General features: G+C 38.2%; 1 protein-coding gene across 4 annotated transcripts in view; it reads right to left on the bottom strand.

The window, feature by feature from the left end:
• Nucleotides 1–20,821, bottom strand: part of LOC127444048 (probable E3 ubiquitin-protein ligase HERC3) — a 41,544-nt gene that overhangs the window by 8,316 nt on the left and 12,407 nt on the right. For all 4 annotated transcript variants that reach the window (XR_007897759.1, XR_007897757.1, XR_007897758.1 and 1 more), the window contains exons 7-21: nt 19,704–19,834; nt 16,006–16,160; nt 15,656–15,726; nt 15,172–15,296; nt 14,489–14,548; nt 10,226–10,337; nt 9,370–9,559; nt 9,007–9,170; nt 8,777–8,890; nt 8,579–8,602; nt 8,401–8,490; nt 7,993–8,163; nt 5,966–6,109; nt 5,029–5,195; nt 345–408 (exon numbers count right to left, since the gene is read on the bottom strand). Coding sequence is in view for 1 of the 4 variants with exons in the window: in XM_051703205.1 (XP_051559165.1) it covers nt 345–408; nt 5,029–5,195; nt 5,966–6,109; nt 7,993–8,163; nt 8,401–8,490; nt 8,579–8,602; nt 8,777–8,890; nt 9,007–9,170; nt 9,370–9,559; nt 10,226–10,337; nt 14,489–14,548; nt 15,172–15,296; nt 15,656–15,726; nt 16,006–16,160; nt 19,704–19,834 (1,782 nt within the window). In the remaining 3 variants the exon portion in view is untranslated. The remainder of the gene's footprint in view (nt 1–344; nt 409–5,028; nt 5,196–5,965; nt 6,110–7,992; nt 8,164–8,400; nt 8,491–8,578; nt 8,603–8,776; nt 8,891–9,006; nt 9,171–9,369; nt 9,560–10,225; nt 10,338–14,488; nt 14,549–15,171; nt 15,297–15,655; nt 15,727–16,005; nt 16,161–19,703; nt 19,835–20,821) is intronic.

The raw sequence follows: 20,821 nt of genomic DNA on the forward strand, positions 1-20,821 counted from the left end.
AACATCTGACAAGTAAATGTTTAACGATTTACCGCAGATCAAGGATAGTACCGGTATTCACAATGGAACATGGTTACACTTATAGGTCTAGTTTTTAACATGAGTACATTACTTCACCAGTTCTAACAGTTTTAACTTCTGTACTATAAACAATTTTGGTACTGTGTTGGGTTTCCACTTGATGTACAAAGTAAAATCTGGGTCCTGAAGCAAAACCAGTTGAGAACCATTGACATAACATGAATTTCTGTTATCAGTTCATCACATATTCCTCCACTTAGATGGATTTTCAATGCTTGATGCATTTTGTGAAGTCATGTTTACTTTAGAGTCTGGCAACTTACTGCAAAGTTCAGACAGAAGGTCTCCTCAACATCTCCCTCAAACTCCAAAAGCTGTTGAAGACTCCTGAGAACAGATGGAGAGAAAAATCGAAAGGTAATAACATCTAGATCTAGTACAACCAGATTTTTATATTTGGGGTCTTCTGAATGGTTGCTAGGTGGCTGCTTACTGGCCCAAGTAAAAAAAATCCCATCCCCTAAGTCTATGATATTCTGGTGATATTTGCATTAGCAATTTGTGCTCATTTTTATTATGACAGACAAGCAGACCAAACACTTCCATCATTTTCTCTTTTTATCTATGCTGTCATCGGCAGGCATTTAATTGTCTTACTATCACATAATCACACCTAAGAGCTCACCAGCTGCTGGTTATAAAACCAAAACCCTGGATTAGTCGAGCAGGGACAGGGACAATATCCTCTGCTACTAATAAAAAAATGACAATTTTTTCCCATGACAATATAAACCAGATATGCAAACATGATATGTTTGCTAGATCCTTTTCCAAAAATAAACTAAAATCAGAGGTCAGTGTAACTCTAAAAATATGTCCTCATTACAGGACGCAAGTTAGTGGAAGACGATATTTCCAGGACAGGCGACAGACTTATCGGCCTGGCTATGGCGCGAAAAACTATTTGCAAGTAAATAAAATAAAACACTACTATTTCATTCCTTAATGCATGTAACTGGTCTTATTGTGTATGATTCATAAGCGCACTTTATTGCAAACAGACCACAACAGTCTGGTTCCGGAAATAAAAATCCTTTTCATTTTCTCCACTGGTGAACTGATTTTCAATGATAACTTATAATTCTTTAAAGACGGACCAACTGTGAGCTCCGAGGCTGTTAATCAATGGTATATGCTCCTGTTGAAGCCATCAGTCATCAGGGATGTCATAAAAAATCGATATATTGATTGGCACATTATTTTATCAATATACTTTTGAGGCATCGATATATTCAAATTAGCCGACATTTAAATAAGAAGCCTAATTTGCGCGCTTTCCAATTCACTCAGTCGGCCTCTGTTTAATAGTCTGGCGTAATAGCGCTGGGAGACAACAAGAAGAAGCTATAATATTTACTGAAGCAGGTCGAGGTATCTCACACACACAGGATGACCTAATGCAGCACAGCAGATGGCAATCCAAAGTTACGAAGGTTTTTGTACTTCTTCAAGAATGAACAAAGTTATATTGATGACTTTGCGGGTTAGTGTATGAAACTGGTGAAGTGAGCAAACTGCACAATTAGAAATAGTGACGTTTATTATGCAATTTCTCTGTATGTTGCATGGAATAGGTTTCATTCAAGCTGTCAAACCACAAAACAACATACTTGTAACAGAAAATATATTATGTGGGTTATATGAAAGATACATATACACAATATATCATCCAGCAATATCTAGAGTAAATAATCTCTGTCCTTTGATAATGATTTGGGTCTAATTTAATAGGACGCAAGCTGCGCTCCATGGCACTGCAGAATTTTGACGCAGAGCATTGGCTGTGTTTGCATATTTTCGTAAAAAATAATTGTTTCGAATTTTAGATGCGTCCGGTGTACGAACCATTTTAATTTAACTCACCGCTCACACTTTACCAAAGTCATGTTGAGAAATATGTCTGAAAAGACAAAAAATATAATGCAACGAGCAGCCCAAATTAAATCTGAAAAAAAATATATCGATATATATCGATAATCATCGGGAACTCTTTCGATTATCGACGGTGAAAAAGGCATCGATCCCAAGCCTCGTCATCAGCCAACTTCAAAATATTGTTCAACAGCGGAATTCCTGAAGTACTACACTATCCATGAATCCTGAAGAGATTCACCAATCAGAGAGTTGCGGCAAACGTGTCCAGCAGCGACTGCCCACTCCCATGACGCAATGCGAAAGACACAACCGAGTCGGTCTCCCTACACTCTCAAACTACATATGCATTTGTATATACAGTACTGTGCAAAAGTTTTAGGCACTTGTGAAACATGTTGCATAGTGAGGATGTCTTCAAAAATAATGCCATAAATAGTTTTCATTTATCAATTAATGTCATACAAAGTCCAGTAAACACACAAAAAAGCTAAATCAATATTTGGTGTGACCACCTTTACCTTTAAAACAGCCCCAATTCTCCTAGGTACACCTGGACACAGTTTTTCTTGGTTGTTCTTGGTAGGATGCTGGGAGGGGGGGGTCTGTGGGGGCCATGACATCTGTTGCAGTGCTCCCTGTTCTTCTATTCTATTCTATTTGCAAAAGTAATGTTTGGGAGTCTAACATTTATATTTCCTACTGACACACTAAAGCTGAAGATATAAAAAAACATCTTAAGACAAATGTTTGTATGAAACATCGTATGTGCCTAAGACTTTTGCACAGTACTGTATCTTAATATTTTACAATTAAGTTGAAGTATATTTTTTCAAACTTCTAATCATCAACTTAACATCAATGGTTTTAAATAGTTCCATCGTTTTTAATTCGGTTACGTCAATCGCAAAGCTTCATTGGACAAGTACACAGTCTCTGAAACAACTTTTTGGCTGACATCACAAAACATTTTAGCCCCTCCCCTCCAACCATCTTGCTTTAATCTAGTATGTAATGCCCTTTTTTGATCATATTAAATCCCATCCTAATTTTTTTCTAAAGTAAAGTAAAATGGGTTGCAAATGGCATTCCTCGTTGACTAATGCACACAATCAAATCAACCACCAAGGCACTTTGACAACGTGGGTGGCTTTGCTATAGCTGTCGATACTGATCTTACTTAAATTAATAATTGCCAATACCAGTTCCACTGATGGTTGCTTTCATAAGGTGATATTATTCAGGAACTATGTGAGGAACAGCCTTGAAGCCGCAAACAGAAAACATGATTACAGACTTGGTCTGGCCGTCAACTTTGGACTGGTTTCCTGGTTTTCTGCAACCAATTAGTGGCCTGCCGTTGACTCACAAACAGTTCAAAAGCTTTAGGGTTGGCTTCTGATTGCAGTTACATTAAAAAAAAAAAAACACACAAAAAACAAGCCGTTTATATAACACTGTGGCAAACGGTTTAAAAAGGTTCCTCTTCACTGGTATGTGTAGTATGTTTAGAACTTCAAGTTCTCAGTAAAGCCTCAGGGGTCACAGGAACTCTATTGATTTCAGCTAACCAGGGTTGTGATATAGTGATCTCCAGTGTCTCTCTGTGGGAAGCCGAGCTGATTTGATTAGGGACTGATGGCTTTTAGTGGAAAAACAATAACAAAATAAGCTAAAAAGAGCTAAGATGTACAAACATAGGAACTATCAAAAAATGAAGTTATTAACCTTAATTAACTGAATTGTTATAATAAGAAAGTTTTTACAAGTAATTTAATGTCTTTCATTCAGATTAAGTCAGTTTCACTGAACCAACATAATTTTGTTGGATTAGGTCAAATCAATGTACTATAGTTGTTTCAACTCAACTTCATTAGGTTCGTCAAACTTGATTTACTAAGGTTTATTTAATACATATTCTTATGTTGGACCAACTTCATTTAGCACGTGTAAGGACATTGAAACTGTTACACTGTTAATTTAATAGCAACTGTTTACAGAGCCAAGCAGCACTCAAATAAAGCATCACTTGAAAGAGATAGTCCATCGTCAAAATGAGCACAAGCGCCATTCTTCACCACAATGGTAACCCCCAAAACTGCAGCATAACAGACTCTCTTTTTAAATACCAATATAACAGTCCATTAAACTTTTAACAAATCTCCTCCTATTCTCATCTTGCTAAAAAAGGCATAAAATAACACTTAATTTCAACACTTTTCTTCCTTTTCAGTTCCATGCAGAGCATGCTGGGAAATCCCCTGCCGAGTTTCATCACTGTTACATTAACAACACAAAAAGTATTCAACTCAAATGGATTTGGTAAACTTCCATTTTACAAATTAAAATGGATAGAAAACAATAAAATCATGTTGTGACAAAATGTTCTAGAATTGTGTTGCTTCAATTTTATTTTTTTGCATCTGTACACAAGGTTTTCTAATTGTTTTCCTATGTAAATATGCACTAGACGGAGAAGCACAAAGAAGCACCATTTTTTGAGCAATGTTTCAAGCTAAAAGAACTTCTTTTAAAACACATCTTGAGACACCTTCATTCTGTTCTGTTTGTTGCGCTGTCTCTAAGCATTTTTTCAGTGCAAGAAAGCTGTTAGTCTGAACAGCCCTTTACATCCTCATGTCCAAGCCGTATGACTGACATTTTTATCTCTGTGAAACACAAAGATATTTTTCTAGAGTCCTCTTTTTTATAATAGGGACTAGGTCTGTCAAGATCCAAAAATGACAATAAATAAATAAATAAATAAATAAAAGTAGCACCTATTTTCTGAAGCCATAATATATCTTTGTGTGAGGAACAGCTCGAAATGTATTCACTGATAATCTTCTCCGACGACCTTGCTCGCAAATTTCATTCTCTTGCATTCAAATATATCATGTCAAGACGAGTCAAGGCAGTCACTTGACATCAATGACGTCAAATGCCATTGGGTCTCCCTGTGTTTTGTAACTGAATGCAATGCTATGAAGAAAGTTATATGAATTTAGAATGACATGAAGTTGAGTGAATGATAACAGAGCTTTCATGACAGAAGATAAAAGCTGTGTGCTATACCTGCCCTCTGTAGGAGAAAGCTCTTTCAGGTCCTCAAGAGTAGGTGAAACATCTAGAAGCTTCTTGTAAAGAACCAGAGGGAAGTGTAGGTCCACCACAGTGGAGTTATAAATAGCCAAACCACAAATTATCCCAATCAGGTGGAACCAATTGTGCTCCACAAAACACTGCAATGAAAATAAGCAAGCATGAGGTCCAAATGAACAAAATAAATAAATCTAACATCACAGAGAATCTCGTATTTGAGAGCCTTTTTTGCATTATGATTTCGTAATAAAATGTAAATGCATTTAAATTGTATTAATGTTAATTTGTTATTATAAAGATAATAAATGTATTTAAGCAATATATAATCTTGATATTTTTTCAAATCAACAGTGTGATGTAAAATCTATCTGCACAATAATTAATGGAATTTTATATTCACATTAACTGTAATAAAGTTATAATAATAATATCATCTTCCTTCCAAACAAATCACATTAACCTTTGCCATCATGTATACTGTAGAATCATTTGTACCCATCATTATTAGTATCATCTCTGATCTCTCCTACAGTGTTTTGTCCACAGAAAAAGTCTTCTGTAAGTCATGCACAAATCCTGCAGGATCATCATGTCTACAGCTGAGCTGGACAAAATCTTTCAAAAGCACAGGCCCAATAACATGATCTGTTGATATTCTCAATCACGTGGCACTATTGTTACCTTAGCAAAAGGACATAACCAACATGTCCTTCATGCTATTTCAATCAAACAATGCAACTAATATTAACTGGAAGGCCTTTGGCATACACGGTGTATACAATAAAATATTTTTGGAAGATTTTATGTTGATCTTTACATGAATTGCATGAATTTTTTAATATATAATACAATAGAAGTCATCTAAAGCTAAGTAATAAGTAATCAGGAGCAAAACCAAGGTCAAACTCACTTTGTCAGAGAACCAGAGCAGATTGGACTCGCTGTACTGGGTGAACATGCCGTAGATCGGATCCATGAGCTCTTTCAGCAGGAGCAAGAAAAACTCCTTGGTGACTCCTCCAGCATCTACTGCTTCCTCTCCGTCAAAGATGACCTACAAACAAAAAAAGGTTGTATGTTAGAAACGAGTATTTTGTGACGAGGCTTTCTTAACCCTTCCGTGCAGTTGCCAATCAAGTAACACTGTAGCACTTTGCTCATTAAATCGCCATTTTTAACAGTTACAATTTACACATTTTCGCCCCAACAACTGAATTTTCATCAATAACTAACCTTTCACTAATTTACAAATTTGTATATACACACACACACATTGATGAGCCAAAACATTATGACCACTCACAGGTGAAGCAAATAAGGTTCAAGATCATCTCCTAACAAGGCCACATGTCAAGGTCTGGGTAGATTGGATGATAAGCGAACAATCAGTTCTCGTAGTCAATGTGTTGAATGCAGGAGAAATGGGCAGGAGTAAAGACCTGAGCGACTTTGACAAGTGCTAAATTGTTAAGACCAGATGAATGGGTCCGAGCATCTCTGAAAATGCAAGGCTTGTGGGGTGCTCACGGGCAGCACAGCAATGGTGAGTACCTACGGACAGTGGTCTGAGGAGGGACAAACCACAAACCGGCGACAGGGTGTTGGGCGCCCAAGGCTCATCGATGCACGAGGGCAACAAAGGCTATTCCGTCTGGTCCAACTGACAGAAGGTACAACTGAAATTGTACACATTTTTTTAATGATGGTTACGGGAGGAATGTGTCACAACACACAGTGCATCGCACCATGCTGCGTATGGGGCTGCATAGCCGCAGATCGGTCAGAGGTACCATGATGACCCCCGTCCTCCGTCGAATGTGCATACAATGGGCACGCAAGCGTTGGAACTGAATCTCGGAGCAGTGTAAGAAGGTCGTCTGGTCCGATGAGTCCCGTTTTCTTTTACATCACGTGGACGGCAGTGTATGTGTGCGCCGTTTACCTGGGGAAGTGATGGCACCAGGATGCACTGTGGGAAGACGACAAGCCGGTGGAGGGAGTTTGATGCTCTGGGCAATGTTCTGCTGGGAAACCCTGGGTCCGGCCATTCATGTGGATGTCAATTTGACACGTGCCACCTAAACATCGTTGCAGACCAGGCACACCCCTTAATGGCAATGGTATTCCCTGATGGCAGTGGCCTATTTCAGCAGGATAATGCGTCCTGCCACACTGCACACATTGTTCGGAATGGTTTGAGGAACATGATGAAGAGTTCAAGGTGTTGCCCTGGCCTCAAAATTCCCCAGATCTCAATCCGATTGAGCATTTGTGGGATGTGCTGGACCAACAAGTCCGATCCACAGCGGCTCCACCTCACAGCTTACAGGACTTGAGGGATCTGCTGGTAATTTCTTGGTGCCAGATACCACAGGACACCTTCAGGGTTCTTGTAAGAGTCCATGCCTCAGCGGGTCGGTGCTGCTTTGGTGGACCAACATAATACTAGGCAGGTGGTCATAATGTGTTGGCTAATCAGTGTATATATTTTATTTGAAATTATTTAAACATAACTATCTATAATTAAATAATTATATATTGAATTACTGTTATTTGAGGGCCTTTCTCAGCAAATATTTATATATGTGATTAATTTGAATAATTAATCAGCATACCATGTAATTAAATAGATCAATAAATTTTTATCAATTGACAGCCCTAGTATTTATGTATATGTGTGTGTGTGGGTCAGGTTTTGCTTGAACCACACATGCACACACAGATCAGCTCAGAGAAGGATGTCATGAAGTTTCAGACCAAAAAGTTAGTTAAGTTGATGTAAATCAGTGATAAAAGTTTCAACGGGTCAAATTGTTATGACCAGATGAATTGGTCAGAGCATCTCTGTGGTAATTTTCCAATAGAAGGAAGTCAACTGAGGCTTATGGCTTGGTTCTCAACATTGTGCATTGGGATCTGTATTGGATGAGGACTAACCTTAAGTGGTTTCTTCAAGTCTATGTCATTGTAGACCGTAAGCTCCCGCAGAGCGTCACTCACTAAATGGTTTCTCCGTACATGGAGCACCAGGAAAGGGTTTCTTGCCAGCAAAGGCTCCATGGTCAACAGCATGAAGACGTTGTGCAAGTTTGCACCACTTACTGCCATCTGAACAATGGCAAAGCAAAACGAATTAAAATGAATCAATGCACATTCAGTTTAAATAAGATGATTATCATACAGAGGAAATAGCAGAAGGAATCCTAAAAAATTATAATGCTTTTAAAGACAAAATGAATCAACAACAACAAAAAAACTAGATCATTTAACAATTGTAGGAACTGTAAAAGTTAATTACAAAGGCAGTACAATTACAGTGAGTATCAATATCCATGCTTTCTTTACCTGCATTTGCAGCTCAGCATCTGTTTGCAGCACGGTTGTCTTGGCTTGCGCGTTCAATATGAACGGATAGGCACATAACGTAAAAGAACTCTGGGAAATAAGATTCGAATTATAAGAACAACGACTGTTACAACAGTCCAAAAACAAACTGATATAGACCAACATTTATTCAACATACTTGCACTGGAGGGTATCGCATTTTCTGTAAGAAAAAAAAACTTTAAACATGTTAAATTCAAATGCATTTTTACTTTTCACCTTATATTAAACAAATTGTGATATGTTATAAGAAGAGATAAAAAAAATGTAAACCATTGGATCCAATTGATACACTGCTCTACATTAAAAAAAAGCTATACAAGCCCAATATACACACAATATCAGCTTTCCGCAGAAACCATTTGAGGTAGTCTTCCTGGATGTCCACCAGGCTGGAGATATCAGGGATGTAGAAGTGGTTGTATTCCACACGATGGGCCTTCAAGTTCACCTACAGCAAAGTATTGCTAACACAGCTGTAGTTTATCATTCAGCAACACAAGTTAATGTAAGCTTTTCTGCAAAAACAAGATTTTTCTTTTTTGAACTGTCAACTTTTCGTCGTACCTTATGAAGTTTCTCCAGCAGTCTCAGGGCTGCACTGATGTAGCTCTCCAGAAACACAGGCATCAAGAGAGCTTTACCACCAGTCAACAAAAACACAACAATGCTTTTATACATCTCCACTAGTCTGGAGAACACCTCACAATCCACCAGAGACCACCAGTTATCTGAAAGATAAAAGTATAGACATATTGTTTCCAATGCCATTTCTGCCCCTGACATTTATAACATTTTAACTATGCATCAATAATGCTAGGCAGCAAGACACTGGGTGATTTGACCACAATCTTATAGCAAGGCGCAAGTAATGTTATGTTACAGTTACAGCCCTATCTGGCTCAATTTAACCCATGGATAACGCCATACCAAGAACTTTGCTGGGGTTGGCGTCCAGTCTGAGAATGGCCATGGCCAGAGGGATGGTGAGAGAGATGTAGTTTTTGGAGTCCTGGAGAGCAGGACATTCAGACAGGATCAGGTAGATCCTCATGGCTTCCACATCAGGAGGAGAGCAGGGCAGCTGAGGGATCAGCAGACTCTCAAAGCTCTTCGTGGCCTACAAGAACACAGTTAGGAGAATCAGTTCATGGGTTAACATGACTAAAGGCCTATGTGTAAGAATAAATAGTAGGGATGGTCATTTCAAGTAATTTTGTTGTAGAGTACTCGATTATTCGATAAACGAGTAATCGATTACTTGACGTTTAGAATTTAACCTTAAACCTCTGAACCTGTTTTTCTTATGAAAAAATAAGTGCTATGCATAGACAAAAACATCTAAATTCAAAAATGACAAAATACATTTGTACTCACATGACAGAAACACACATTTCAAGTCTTCTGAAGTGATATAATCACTTTAAATAATGGCAGAATTTTTGGGCCTACTATTCCTTTAACAACATCATGCAAGAATGTAATGGCAAGATTGAGGTGAGAGAAGCATTTTTATTGTTGTCCATGGCAGGAAAATGCTCAAGGAAAGTCAAATTGCAATACTTGCATGGTGTTTTTACTAGTCGAATATTTAAACCTGAATGAGTACTCAATTAATCGCGTTCTGTTGCATGTTCGGTTTGAATGGCCCCTAAGTCTTAGCTTTGCAAATACACAGTTAAACTCCCATGGTAATTAAAACTTAGTGTGTTCCTTTAAAGTTTCTAAGAACTTAAATAATATAATTTAAATGATATATTATAAAATGGCAAACACACACACACACCTGCTCCAGCAGTCTTGAAAAGGCTGGTTTCATTAACGTCTCAAACAGCAGCCTGACAGCGTTTAAGTCGATGCCTGGGACTTTAGGGTTGGTTTTAAAATGACTGTCATCACTGCGAAAAAACAAAAGGTGAAAATGAACGTCTGGTTGAAGCAAATTTTAAAGCCATAAATATTATTTATGTGGCATTTGATGTGTTAAAAAAAAGTGTTTCTCTCAAACTGTTGAATTCTTCAACATGAATTGAAAGATGTAGAACATGGAGCTAGCAACACCAAGGTCATGGGTTTGATTCCCAGGGGACCAGAGAATGTGAGCAGAGCGGAGTGGAAGTGGAGCGAGGAATGGAGCGGTGTAATTTTGCCTGGAGCATCAGTTTTTTTCTCGCTCCAAGAGCGCTCCACTAATGATCCATCACGAGCACAAAACCTGTTAACGGCCCTTAATGCAATAATTCACCACAAGTTAAGCAGTGATAAACACTATTGGCATGAAGGAAAGATGGAATTTCTGATATAACCAGAAAGAATGTGATAAAATAAAAATTTAAAATCTAGCGTCACTTATGATAATGTTCGACCTCCAGCACGAAGGTTACTTTCGATTTCTGTGTTCACGCTCCCTATTATTGAGTTAAGCTTGTGGTAAAGCTTGAGTTAACTACATGCTCGTGTCTCATCTCTTTATTCCTACATCAACTGGCAACGGGACGGTGAAGGAGAACACGAGTGGGGAGGTGATTGCCATGATCATAGGTTCGTTGTGAAATCCTAAAAGACGCGTACAGAAAACACGATGATAATCCCTTCACATGTGGAGAGAAAATCTAAAGGTCAGTAATACATACATATATATATCTTCTATTAAATATTTTGAATAATTAGATCATCATTCTAATCTAATGCATCGCAATCTTAACTGTAGGCTATTATATCCCGCATTAAATCGAACTGAACTTTTAATGACCTAAAACACCAGTTGAACTAATCAATATGTTAATATTGCATAGTTTGACTTTAATTGATTGCTATCAAAATTTATTTTAGTGCCGTAGGCTATTTTATGCTTTATACATTTGCAGATGAAGAAGCTCAGCAAACGTGAACAGAGAGAGGTAGATCTAAAATCTTTAAAAAATTTAAAAGCTAGTATTTCTAAAAGTGAACACTGCATTAGACATATAGTTTTGATAGTCTTATCTAGTTCTGATTAAAAAAAGTGTAGAAACGGGGCCTGGCTAGCTCAGTGAGTAAAGACGCTGACTACCACCCCTGGAGTTGCGAGTTCGAATCCAGGGCATGCTGAGTGACTCAAGTCAGGTCTCCTAAGCATCCAAATTGGCCCGGTTGCTAGGGAGGGAAGAGTCACATGGGGTAGCCTCCGCGTGGTCGCTATAATGTGGTTCTCGCTCTCGGTGGGGCACGTGGTGAGTTGTGCGTGGATGCCGTGGTGGATGGCGTGAAGCCTCCACACGCACTATGTCTCCGCTGTAACGTGCTCAATAAGCCACGTGATAAGATGCACGGATTGACGGTCTCAGATGCTGAGGCAGTTGAGATTCGTCCTCTGCCACCCGGATTGAGGCGAGTCACTACGTGTAGAACATTCTGAGAATGCAATTTTTTTGTTCACAGAATTTTAGGGCAAGGTTAATTAAAAGAAGTGCAATAATAAAAAAATAGTAGGCAATAATTAGGCAATAATACAAAGGCCTAATAATTTTTTTTTTTTTTTTTTTTTATTAATTTAATTTAATTTTATGTTTTGCTTTCGTTTTTTTTTTTTTTTTGGTAATTTACATTTTTTATTTAATGGTTTTGTTTTTCGTCTAGTAATTTATTTAATTGATCAAACCAAGAGAATGCTGCCAACATGTTTCAAAAGTAAGCTATAAAAATGATTTAATTTAGTCTTGGGCTAATGTTAGTTGCATTTCTTCTAGTATTGTGTATTTATTTTTCATTTAATACATCTTCTGCATGGAGGGTTATGATATTTAAAAGCATACTGAAATAACTTTAAAGTGGAGAGGTAGATAGGTGCTAATTTTGCCATGGAGCGTACACAGAGCGGGGTGTCTCTAAACCAGGAGCGTGGAGCGAGCGAGAAGCAGGAAATGGACAACCCAGAGTGGAGCTGGAGCTGAGTGATTACAGAATGCTATGAGCGCAGAGGGGTCCACTCACATACTCTGCAAGGGACACACATACTGATAAAATGTATACCTTGAATGCACTGTTAATTACTTAAGAGGTGAGGTTTAAGTCTTTTCTCTCCATTCCTCAGTCACTCTGATGGGATAAAGAAGAATCACAACACAGAGCTGCAGGTGTTTAAACCTGATCCTGATCCATGAACCACAACACACACAACCTCACATGATCATATGAAGCAGGGCCAATATATTTTAAGTGTGTTAAGTTAAGAGCGCTGATCTAACAAAGTAGATTTTAAAGCAAGTCACTCAGTTCACTCCCAGGCCATACTGGTCATACAAGTCATACAAGTTCATATCTAACTAAATGGGGAACAACAGAAATCTCCAAAAGTGTGTGTCAAGATTACGTTCAATAACATTTCATATCAGCAATAAATTCAATGACTAATCACAAATCAGTTACTTAAAGGCATATTATTAATATGAGGTCAGTTTCAATTATATCAATCCAATCCTATTCAATTTGATTAAATCGATCTGATTCAAGTAAATCTAATCCAATTGTATTTTATTCACTATTATAATCTATCCTTTTCAATTCAATCTAATTCGATCTGATTCAATTTGATTCGACTGATCCGATTCAATGCTATTCAATTCGATTCAATTTGATTTTACTGATCCAATTCAATTTGATCCAATTTTATTATCTGTCAGACTTAATTAAATCATTTCAATTCATTCCAATTCAATCTGATTAAATTTAATTTGACTGAGCCGATTTAATGCATTTCCATTTGATCTGACTGATCCGATTCAAATCAATCCAATCCCATTCGAATTTATCCAAATGTATTAACTATCTGAATCAATTCAACTGATTGAATTCAATCCGGGTTTGCAATTTGATTCGATCCATCCAGTTCATTGCTATCCAATCCGATTTCATTTAATTTCCCTGATCGATTCAATCCAATCCAATTCTAATTAATCCAAATTCATAATCTATCCAACTAAATTTAATCGATTTAATTAAATTCAGTTTGATCTGATTTGATCGAGCCGATTCAATGCAATGCAACCCGATTTAATTTGTTTTCACTGATCCGATTCAATTTAATTCGATTTGATCCAATTTTATTATCTATTCAATTCAACAGATTAAACTCAATCTCTTTCGATCTGATTCAGTTTGATTCAACTGATCTGATTCAATTTGATTCATTTGATCTGATTCAATTTAATTATATCAATCTGATTCAATTTTAACTGATTCAATGTTATGCAATCCATTTCCATTTGATTTGACTGATCCAATTCAATTCAATACAATTCAATTTGATCCAATTTTATTATCTGTCCGATTCAATTCAATCGATCTAATTCAATTTAATTTTATCAATCTGATTCAATTTGATTTGATTGAACCGATTCAATGCTATGCGACCCATTTCTAATCCAACTAAACTTTGATTTGTAGAAACAGCTGCAAATGTCCAACCTAAATGGACATCAATTCTGCAACTGATCTAGTGTTCACTGTAACTGTGCAACAGACTACTGTATGTCATCATGTGTTGCTCCAAAAGCCTGCCGACCCCGAGCTGGGCCATGTGCACAGCAGTGTTTTAACCAAATATTCAAAATGCCACATTAAAAAATGGAGACTTGACTTCTCAACCCATAATACCCCAGTCTGAATTCTAGAAAAATCAGTTGGGCCTTATGTAATCAGATAATCTCTTGAAATGTTTTTGCGGCAGTGCAGATTATGAACAGAGTAAGCGAGGACTGCATCGAGTGGAATAATGTTTCCAGAGTGTCTTGTTGGGAATAGCCACAATTAAATATGGCATGTTTTTTTGTAGACAAGAGCTGGAAACAAGGAGGATTGTGTGTCTGGAAAAATTTGCCTTTTGACAAAGCAGGAGTCTGAATAAAAATAAAATTAATTAATTAATATATATATATATATATATATATATATATATATATATATATATATATATATAATTGCAGCTGTTTGTGTGATTCATTGTGATGACCATCTGATTACTGACATGGAAATGTGAGACAGGATCACATGAAACCTCTGATCTGCTCACCTTTGGTCCAAGAAGCTAGCATTCCAACACGCAGTAGAGGACAACAGGACTATGATGTCACTAGATGGGAGGAGTCATCAGATTTTAAATGAACAGTCAAATTTTTCTCAACTTAGATCTGCATTAAAGACAGCATGAAATCAACGATGACCCCAGTAACTTTCATTCATGCCCCAAAAATTATTCAAAATAAATGTTTGTTTAATATTCTTTCAGAAAAAGGACTTTCTCAGCCTCTGAAATGACTTATCTATTCTGTTGATATAACCAAGGCTTAGTGGGCAGGGAAAAATTATCTAAACTAATTAATTAAATAAAAAAGATCCCGGACGAGCCCCCAATTATATTACAACCCCAATAGGGTAAGGGCACAACATAAAACTAAAACACACAAAGACGGGGTCGTAACAATACATGTTTCACTCCCTCTCCTCCCAATCAAATCCATGGATCGTAATCAAAATAAAAATGAAATCGAATAAAAATCCCACACCACAATATTTTGAACTGAACATTCTGTTTGGTTCGGAAACACATCACATAACAGAAGGTAAATGCATTAACATGTCATTTCATGTTGACTTTAAATATTGTAAACAGTTTCATCTACAACTGTTTAAAATAGTAAACTGAAAAATTTTGAATTATAACTGTTGTCACTACTCAGATACGGACAAACTCACTTTGTGATGCTTGAATCGCTGTTGTCATGGAGCTTCATCCTCCAGCAGTCCAGATTCTCAGAATTAATCAGAGCAATGCTTTTGGTCATATTTATGATGCGGAAGTCCTCAGGAAAACATGAACTCTGCTCAAAATACACACTTATAAATATTAATTTATGACCAGAGCCTAAAATAAACTGCAAACACAACAATATAGTCCTTTGACAGAAACTAAACTAAAAGTATACAACAATATCAGACTTGTTTCTGTCATGTAAATCCATTAAATGGTGAATGATGAAGCAGCACCCCCATGTGGAAAGGAGTAGGTGCTGACTGATGCTTAAGTAATCATCATGCATAACACACTGCTGTAAGCAGGTACTAAATATAAACATTTAAACACTGTGAGAAGATTCTCTTGAGGAACAAACCGATTTGCTTAAACATTTTGAGTGCACTATCAGTTCTAATGATACTATGGTAAAAGTGGCAAGGTTACCTTGTTAGACAACAACAGGAAATTATGATCGCCTCCACTGTGAATTTTACTGACGGTGTAGCACTCTGTTTCTGCAGAGAGAGAGAAGATATAAATGTCTTCTTTCTGCAGTTACATAATAACAAAACCTAGCAAATGAGTAAGTCTGTAGTATTAATGCATTTGTCGCATTGTATTTAATGGCTAAAAACTGTACTCATATTAACTTAACTTAATTAACATCATCTGCAGATAAAGGGTAATCAACATATAACTTGTTAACATCCCAATAATTATGCAGAGAAACTATTATTTTAATCCACAAATACCCCGCAATGTTTTGCAATGGCCAGATTATTTTATGTACGCACTTGTGTGTATATTTCCAATGCACCGGGCCTGAATGTTCCTGACAGGAAGTGGGCTCTTGGCATTTTCCCTCATCCCTGTACCCAGCTGGCCCTGAGCATTGCAGCCAAAAGCATAAACCAGACCAGTAGAGGGCACAAACGCCAGGGTGTGATGCCTGTGGTGCACACAGAGAAATATGCCGTCAAACTTCTCATTTCATTCTTATCTCGTGACTGTTCCTCAAAGCCAGATCTTTATAATAACAGTCTTAACTGTTGATCAAAACAACACAACTAAAGATAAGAGAAATGATAAAACTGCAAAACAACGCTAAGATATTGAGACTCAGCAGACTGGTTTTCAACTATATACTCATTTGAAACACTATTTAAGCTTCTTATGATATTTTTGTTTCTATTAATTTTAAACACTACTGGCAAACACTGCAGCATACAATCATTTCAATATTTATCTGCACTAGTGGTCAACAGATATGAGTTTGATGACGATGTAGATTTCTAGAAAACAGGGTTGCCAATGGCTAATACCTGCATTATGAAGCAAATTAAATACCTTTAATTTGAAGCAAATTAAATAAACAAAAAAATCTTAAATTAAATACACACTTATATTACACAAAATGTATTCAAAATTCACAAATATTGTTATCACATGATTCCAATCATTTCAAAGTACCAAATATACCTATATAATTGGCCTAGCCGATATAGCCCAACCAGTAATCTGTTTTCTGATGAAGTTATGGCTATTCATCCACAAAGAATACATTTTTATACATGATGGCGCCGTGGATGGCCGCCTCGGTGTGGAGCTCCTCAGTTCTTTTGTTGTTTTTGTTTATTTGTCCTGTGTTTAGTAATCTTTTTCCAGTCAGTTTTAACAGAGATGAACTGCTGAACATTCGACAGCATATACCAGACAATCTTTTCCCGGTTTTCGAATATTCAGATGTTTTGCTAGACATTTTAGTTGGAGGCGCAGCTCTGCTGTTCCAGAGACACAGGCGAGGAAGAAGAGCCGGTGCGCTGGTCAAACTCCGTCGGCACGGATTTCGAACAGCGCTGCCGAGTATTCACTTAGCGAATCTCTGCTCTCTTCCTAATAAAACGGACAAACTACATCTCCTCACCCGCACAAACAAGGACTTTTCAACCTCTGCTGCCTTGTGCTTCACAGAAACCTGGCTGAGAGAAGCCATTCTGGACAGCGCGTTACATCTGCCGGGCTTCCAGCTGTTCAGAGCTGATCGCATCGAGTTAACGGGGAAAACGAGAGGCGTTGGAACATGGTTTTACATCAATGAAAGTTGGTCTACAGTTGTAACAACGTTAAAGAGGATGTGCTGTCCTAATTTGGAAGTGCTCTTTATTAACTGTAAGCCTTTCTACTCGCCGCGGGAGTTTTCCTCGTTTATTCTGGTGAGTGTGTATATCGCACCAAACGTGTGTTTGAACACAGCGCTGCATCAGCTGGCTGATCAAATCACAGACATGGAATAACAATACCCGGACTCAGTTATTATTTTTCTTGGGGATTTTAACAAAGCAAATCTGAACAGCCCAAATCCAACAGCACATCACATGCCCCAGCAGAGACAGGAACATACTGTATCATTGTTACACAACAATAAAGGATGCATATCGCTCTGTCCCTAGAGCAGCTTTGGGACTCTCTGATCACTGTCTGGTTCATCTTCTTCTAAGCTACAGGCAGAAATTAGCCAGTAGTAAGGACTGTAAAGAGATGGACGGTACAACCCTGTAGGGAACCAACAACTGGCTGACAACCTGAATGTGTTCTACTGCAGATTTAAAAGGCCCAATCTCACACCCCACACCCACTTTGACCTTCACTTCACACAAACACCAACACCTCCTGCTACTCAACCTGCACTTAAGATCTGTGAAGATGATGTGAGCCACGTCTTTCAGAAACAAAAGACGAGGAAAGCTTCAGGCCCAGATGGCGTCTCACCAGCGTGTCTTCGATCCTGTGCTAACCAGCTGACCCCCATCTTCACACAGATCTTCAATAGATCACTGGAGCAGTGTGAAGTCCTATGCTGCTTCAAATGCTCAATCATTATTCCTGTCCCAAAGAAACCAAAAATCACAGGATTTAATGACTACAGACCTGTTGCCCTGACGTCTGTGGTCATGAAATCATTTGAGAGACTGGTGTTGGCCCACCTGAAGAACATCACTGGACCCCTTCTAGATCCCCTTCAATTTGCTTAGAGCAAACAGGTCTGTGGATGATGCAGTCAACATAGGATTGCATCATATCCTGCAACATCTGGACAGACCAGGGACATATGCAAGGATCCTTTTTGTGGACTTCAGTTCGGCTTTCAACCGAAAGCCAGCTATTCTCCGAATAAATTACACCAACTCTCTGTTCCCATGTCTATCTGTCAGTGGATTACCAGCTTTCTGACGGACAGGCAGCAGTTAGTGAGACAGGGGAAACTCACTTCCAGCACCTGTACAATCAGCACTGGTGCACCCCAGGGATGTGTGCTCTCCCCACTACTCTTCTCCCTCTACACCAATGACTGCATTGCCAAGGACCCCTCTGTCAAGCTCCTGAAGTTTGCAGACGACACCACTGTCATCAGCCTCATCCGAGCTGACGATGAGTCTGCATACAGAAGGGAGGTTGAACAGCTGGCTGTCTGGTGCAGTCAAAACAACCTTGAGCTGAACATGCTCAAAACAGTGGAGATCATTGTGAACTTTAGGAGAAACACCCCAACACTGACTCTCCTCACCATTCTAAACAGCACTGTGGAAGCAGTGGAGTCATTCAGGTTCCTGGGCACTACCATCTCACAGGACCTGAAGTGGGAGACCCACATTGACTCCATTGTGAAAAAGTCCCAGCAGAGGTTGTACTTCCTTTGCCAGCTGAGGAAATTCAACCTGCCACAGGCGCTGCTGATACAGTTTTACTCAGCAGTCATTGAGTCTGTCCTCTGCACTTCAATAACTTTCTGGTTTGGTTCAGCTACGAAATCAGACATCAGAAGACTACAAAGGACAGTTTGGACTGCTGAGAGGATTATTGGTTGCCCCCTGCCCCCCCCTTCAAGAACTATACACTTCCAGAGTGAGGAAAAAGGCTGGAAAAATCACTCTGGACCCCACTCACCCTGCCCACTACCTTTTTGAACTGTTGCCTTCTGGCCAACGCTTCAGAGCTCTGAGCACCAGAACCGTCAGGCACAGGAACAGCTTTTTCCCTCAGGATATCCATCTCATGAACAGTTAAACTGCCCCATTGAGCAATAACTATGTGTAATACACAGTTTAGTCTTTCTTATATTTATCCAACACATCCAACCTCCTCTGCCATTTCATTCCTCTGGAAAAAAAAAACAAAAAAAAAAACATTTGCACTGTACATAACAGATTTGTATTTGCACTACCCATGTGTATGTGTGTATGTATGTATGTATGTGTGTGTCTGTACGTTTGTGTATAATTATTGTTTATTTTTTATTTTTTATTATTATCTATGTCTTGCTGCTGTTTTTGTATTGTTTTTGTATTGTTGTACACAGGAAGCTCCTGTAACCAAGACAAATTCCTTATATGTGTAAGCATACTTGGCAATAAAGCAGATTCAGAAGAAAATCAGCATATATACCAATATGAAACAAACACATTAAAATATTTTGTCTTGTACTTATACTGACCGTCCACAAGTGATCTGAGACACTTCAGTGCCCATGAGCTCCAGCACTCTGCGTGGAAGAGGCTCATTGTTGGTGGAGTCGTGGCCCAGCTGTCCTCTTGAACCGTTCCCAAATGTGAACATACCCCCTTCCTGTATGAAACATGGCACAAGTAGCAATGCTTCAACCCTCAGAGTGGGAAATGAAAAATACTGTTTTATTTAATCTGAATTCAGGTAATTTACCACAGTTTCAACTAGGGCTGGGCGATACAGCAAAAAAATGAAATCTCGATTTTTATAAAACTTATGGATGATTCACGATTTGATTTTTTCAACTTTTAAATGTACTCCAACATGATTCAAAATATATGTTCTTTATTAGAACGCAAGACAACCTGGTTAGAGGAATAAGTTCTTTTCATTATAGGAAACAAAGGTGTGCAAAAAAAATGTACTAAATGCACCAAATGCACCACAGGGGGAAGTTGTCAGAGTGTAAATGTAAAATAAATTAAAATCTAATAAACCCAGATGTTCAGAAATAATACAATAAGAAAACTGCAAAACAATTCTTAGCCAGTGTAGGTCTATCTAGAAAGTTATCTAGTTTAGTTAGAAAGTACTCATTGTATATTAAACAATTTGTGTGTATATTCATAAACCCCTGCAGATAGAGACGCGCCCTATAGCGGTTCACACGAAGCAGCGCAGCAATAGAAATAATTTAACATTACAATTCAACTAGCAAAGTTTATCAAAATGATCACTTGCCAAATGTTGGCTACAGATGCAGTACACTTGAAACACGTCACAGAACAAAGCAATAATTAGCGATCTATCTGAATCATCATGGCAAAAGGAGTGGCGGATGTTTGATTCTCCCATATATAGCCTCTCCATGATGAAGTGCCCATAACTGTCACGTAACTAACGTTTTTTATGGGTAAAAAGAAAAGAAAGGAGACCGTTCATCAACATGCACACGCCGAGGCCAGTTATGGTCTTAAACCGGTATATACCTGCATGATGGACGAAGCTGAGCTACAATCACACTGTGTACAATCATATAGTGAATATTACCGCTGTCTTTAATATCAGTCTCCGTGTTGTTAACCTGTCACGTTCATTTGGAGTGCG

Source organism: Myxocyprinus asiaticus, chromosome 7 (assembly GCF_019703515.2).
Source record: "Myxocyprinus asiaticus isolate MX2 ecotype Aquarium Trade chromosome 7, UBuf_Myxa_2, whole genome shotgun sequence".
Classification (NCBI taxonomy): domain Eukaryota; kingdom Metazoa; phylum Chordata; class Actinopteri; order Cypriniformes; family Catostomidae; genus Myxocyprinus; species Myxocyprinus asiaticus.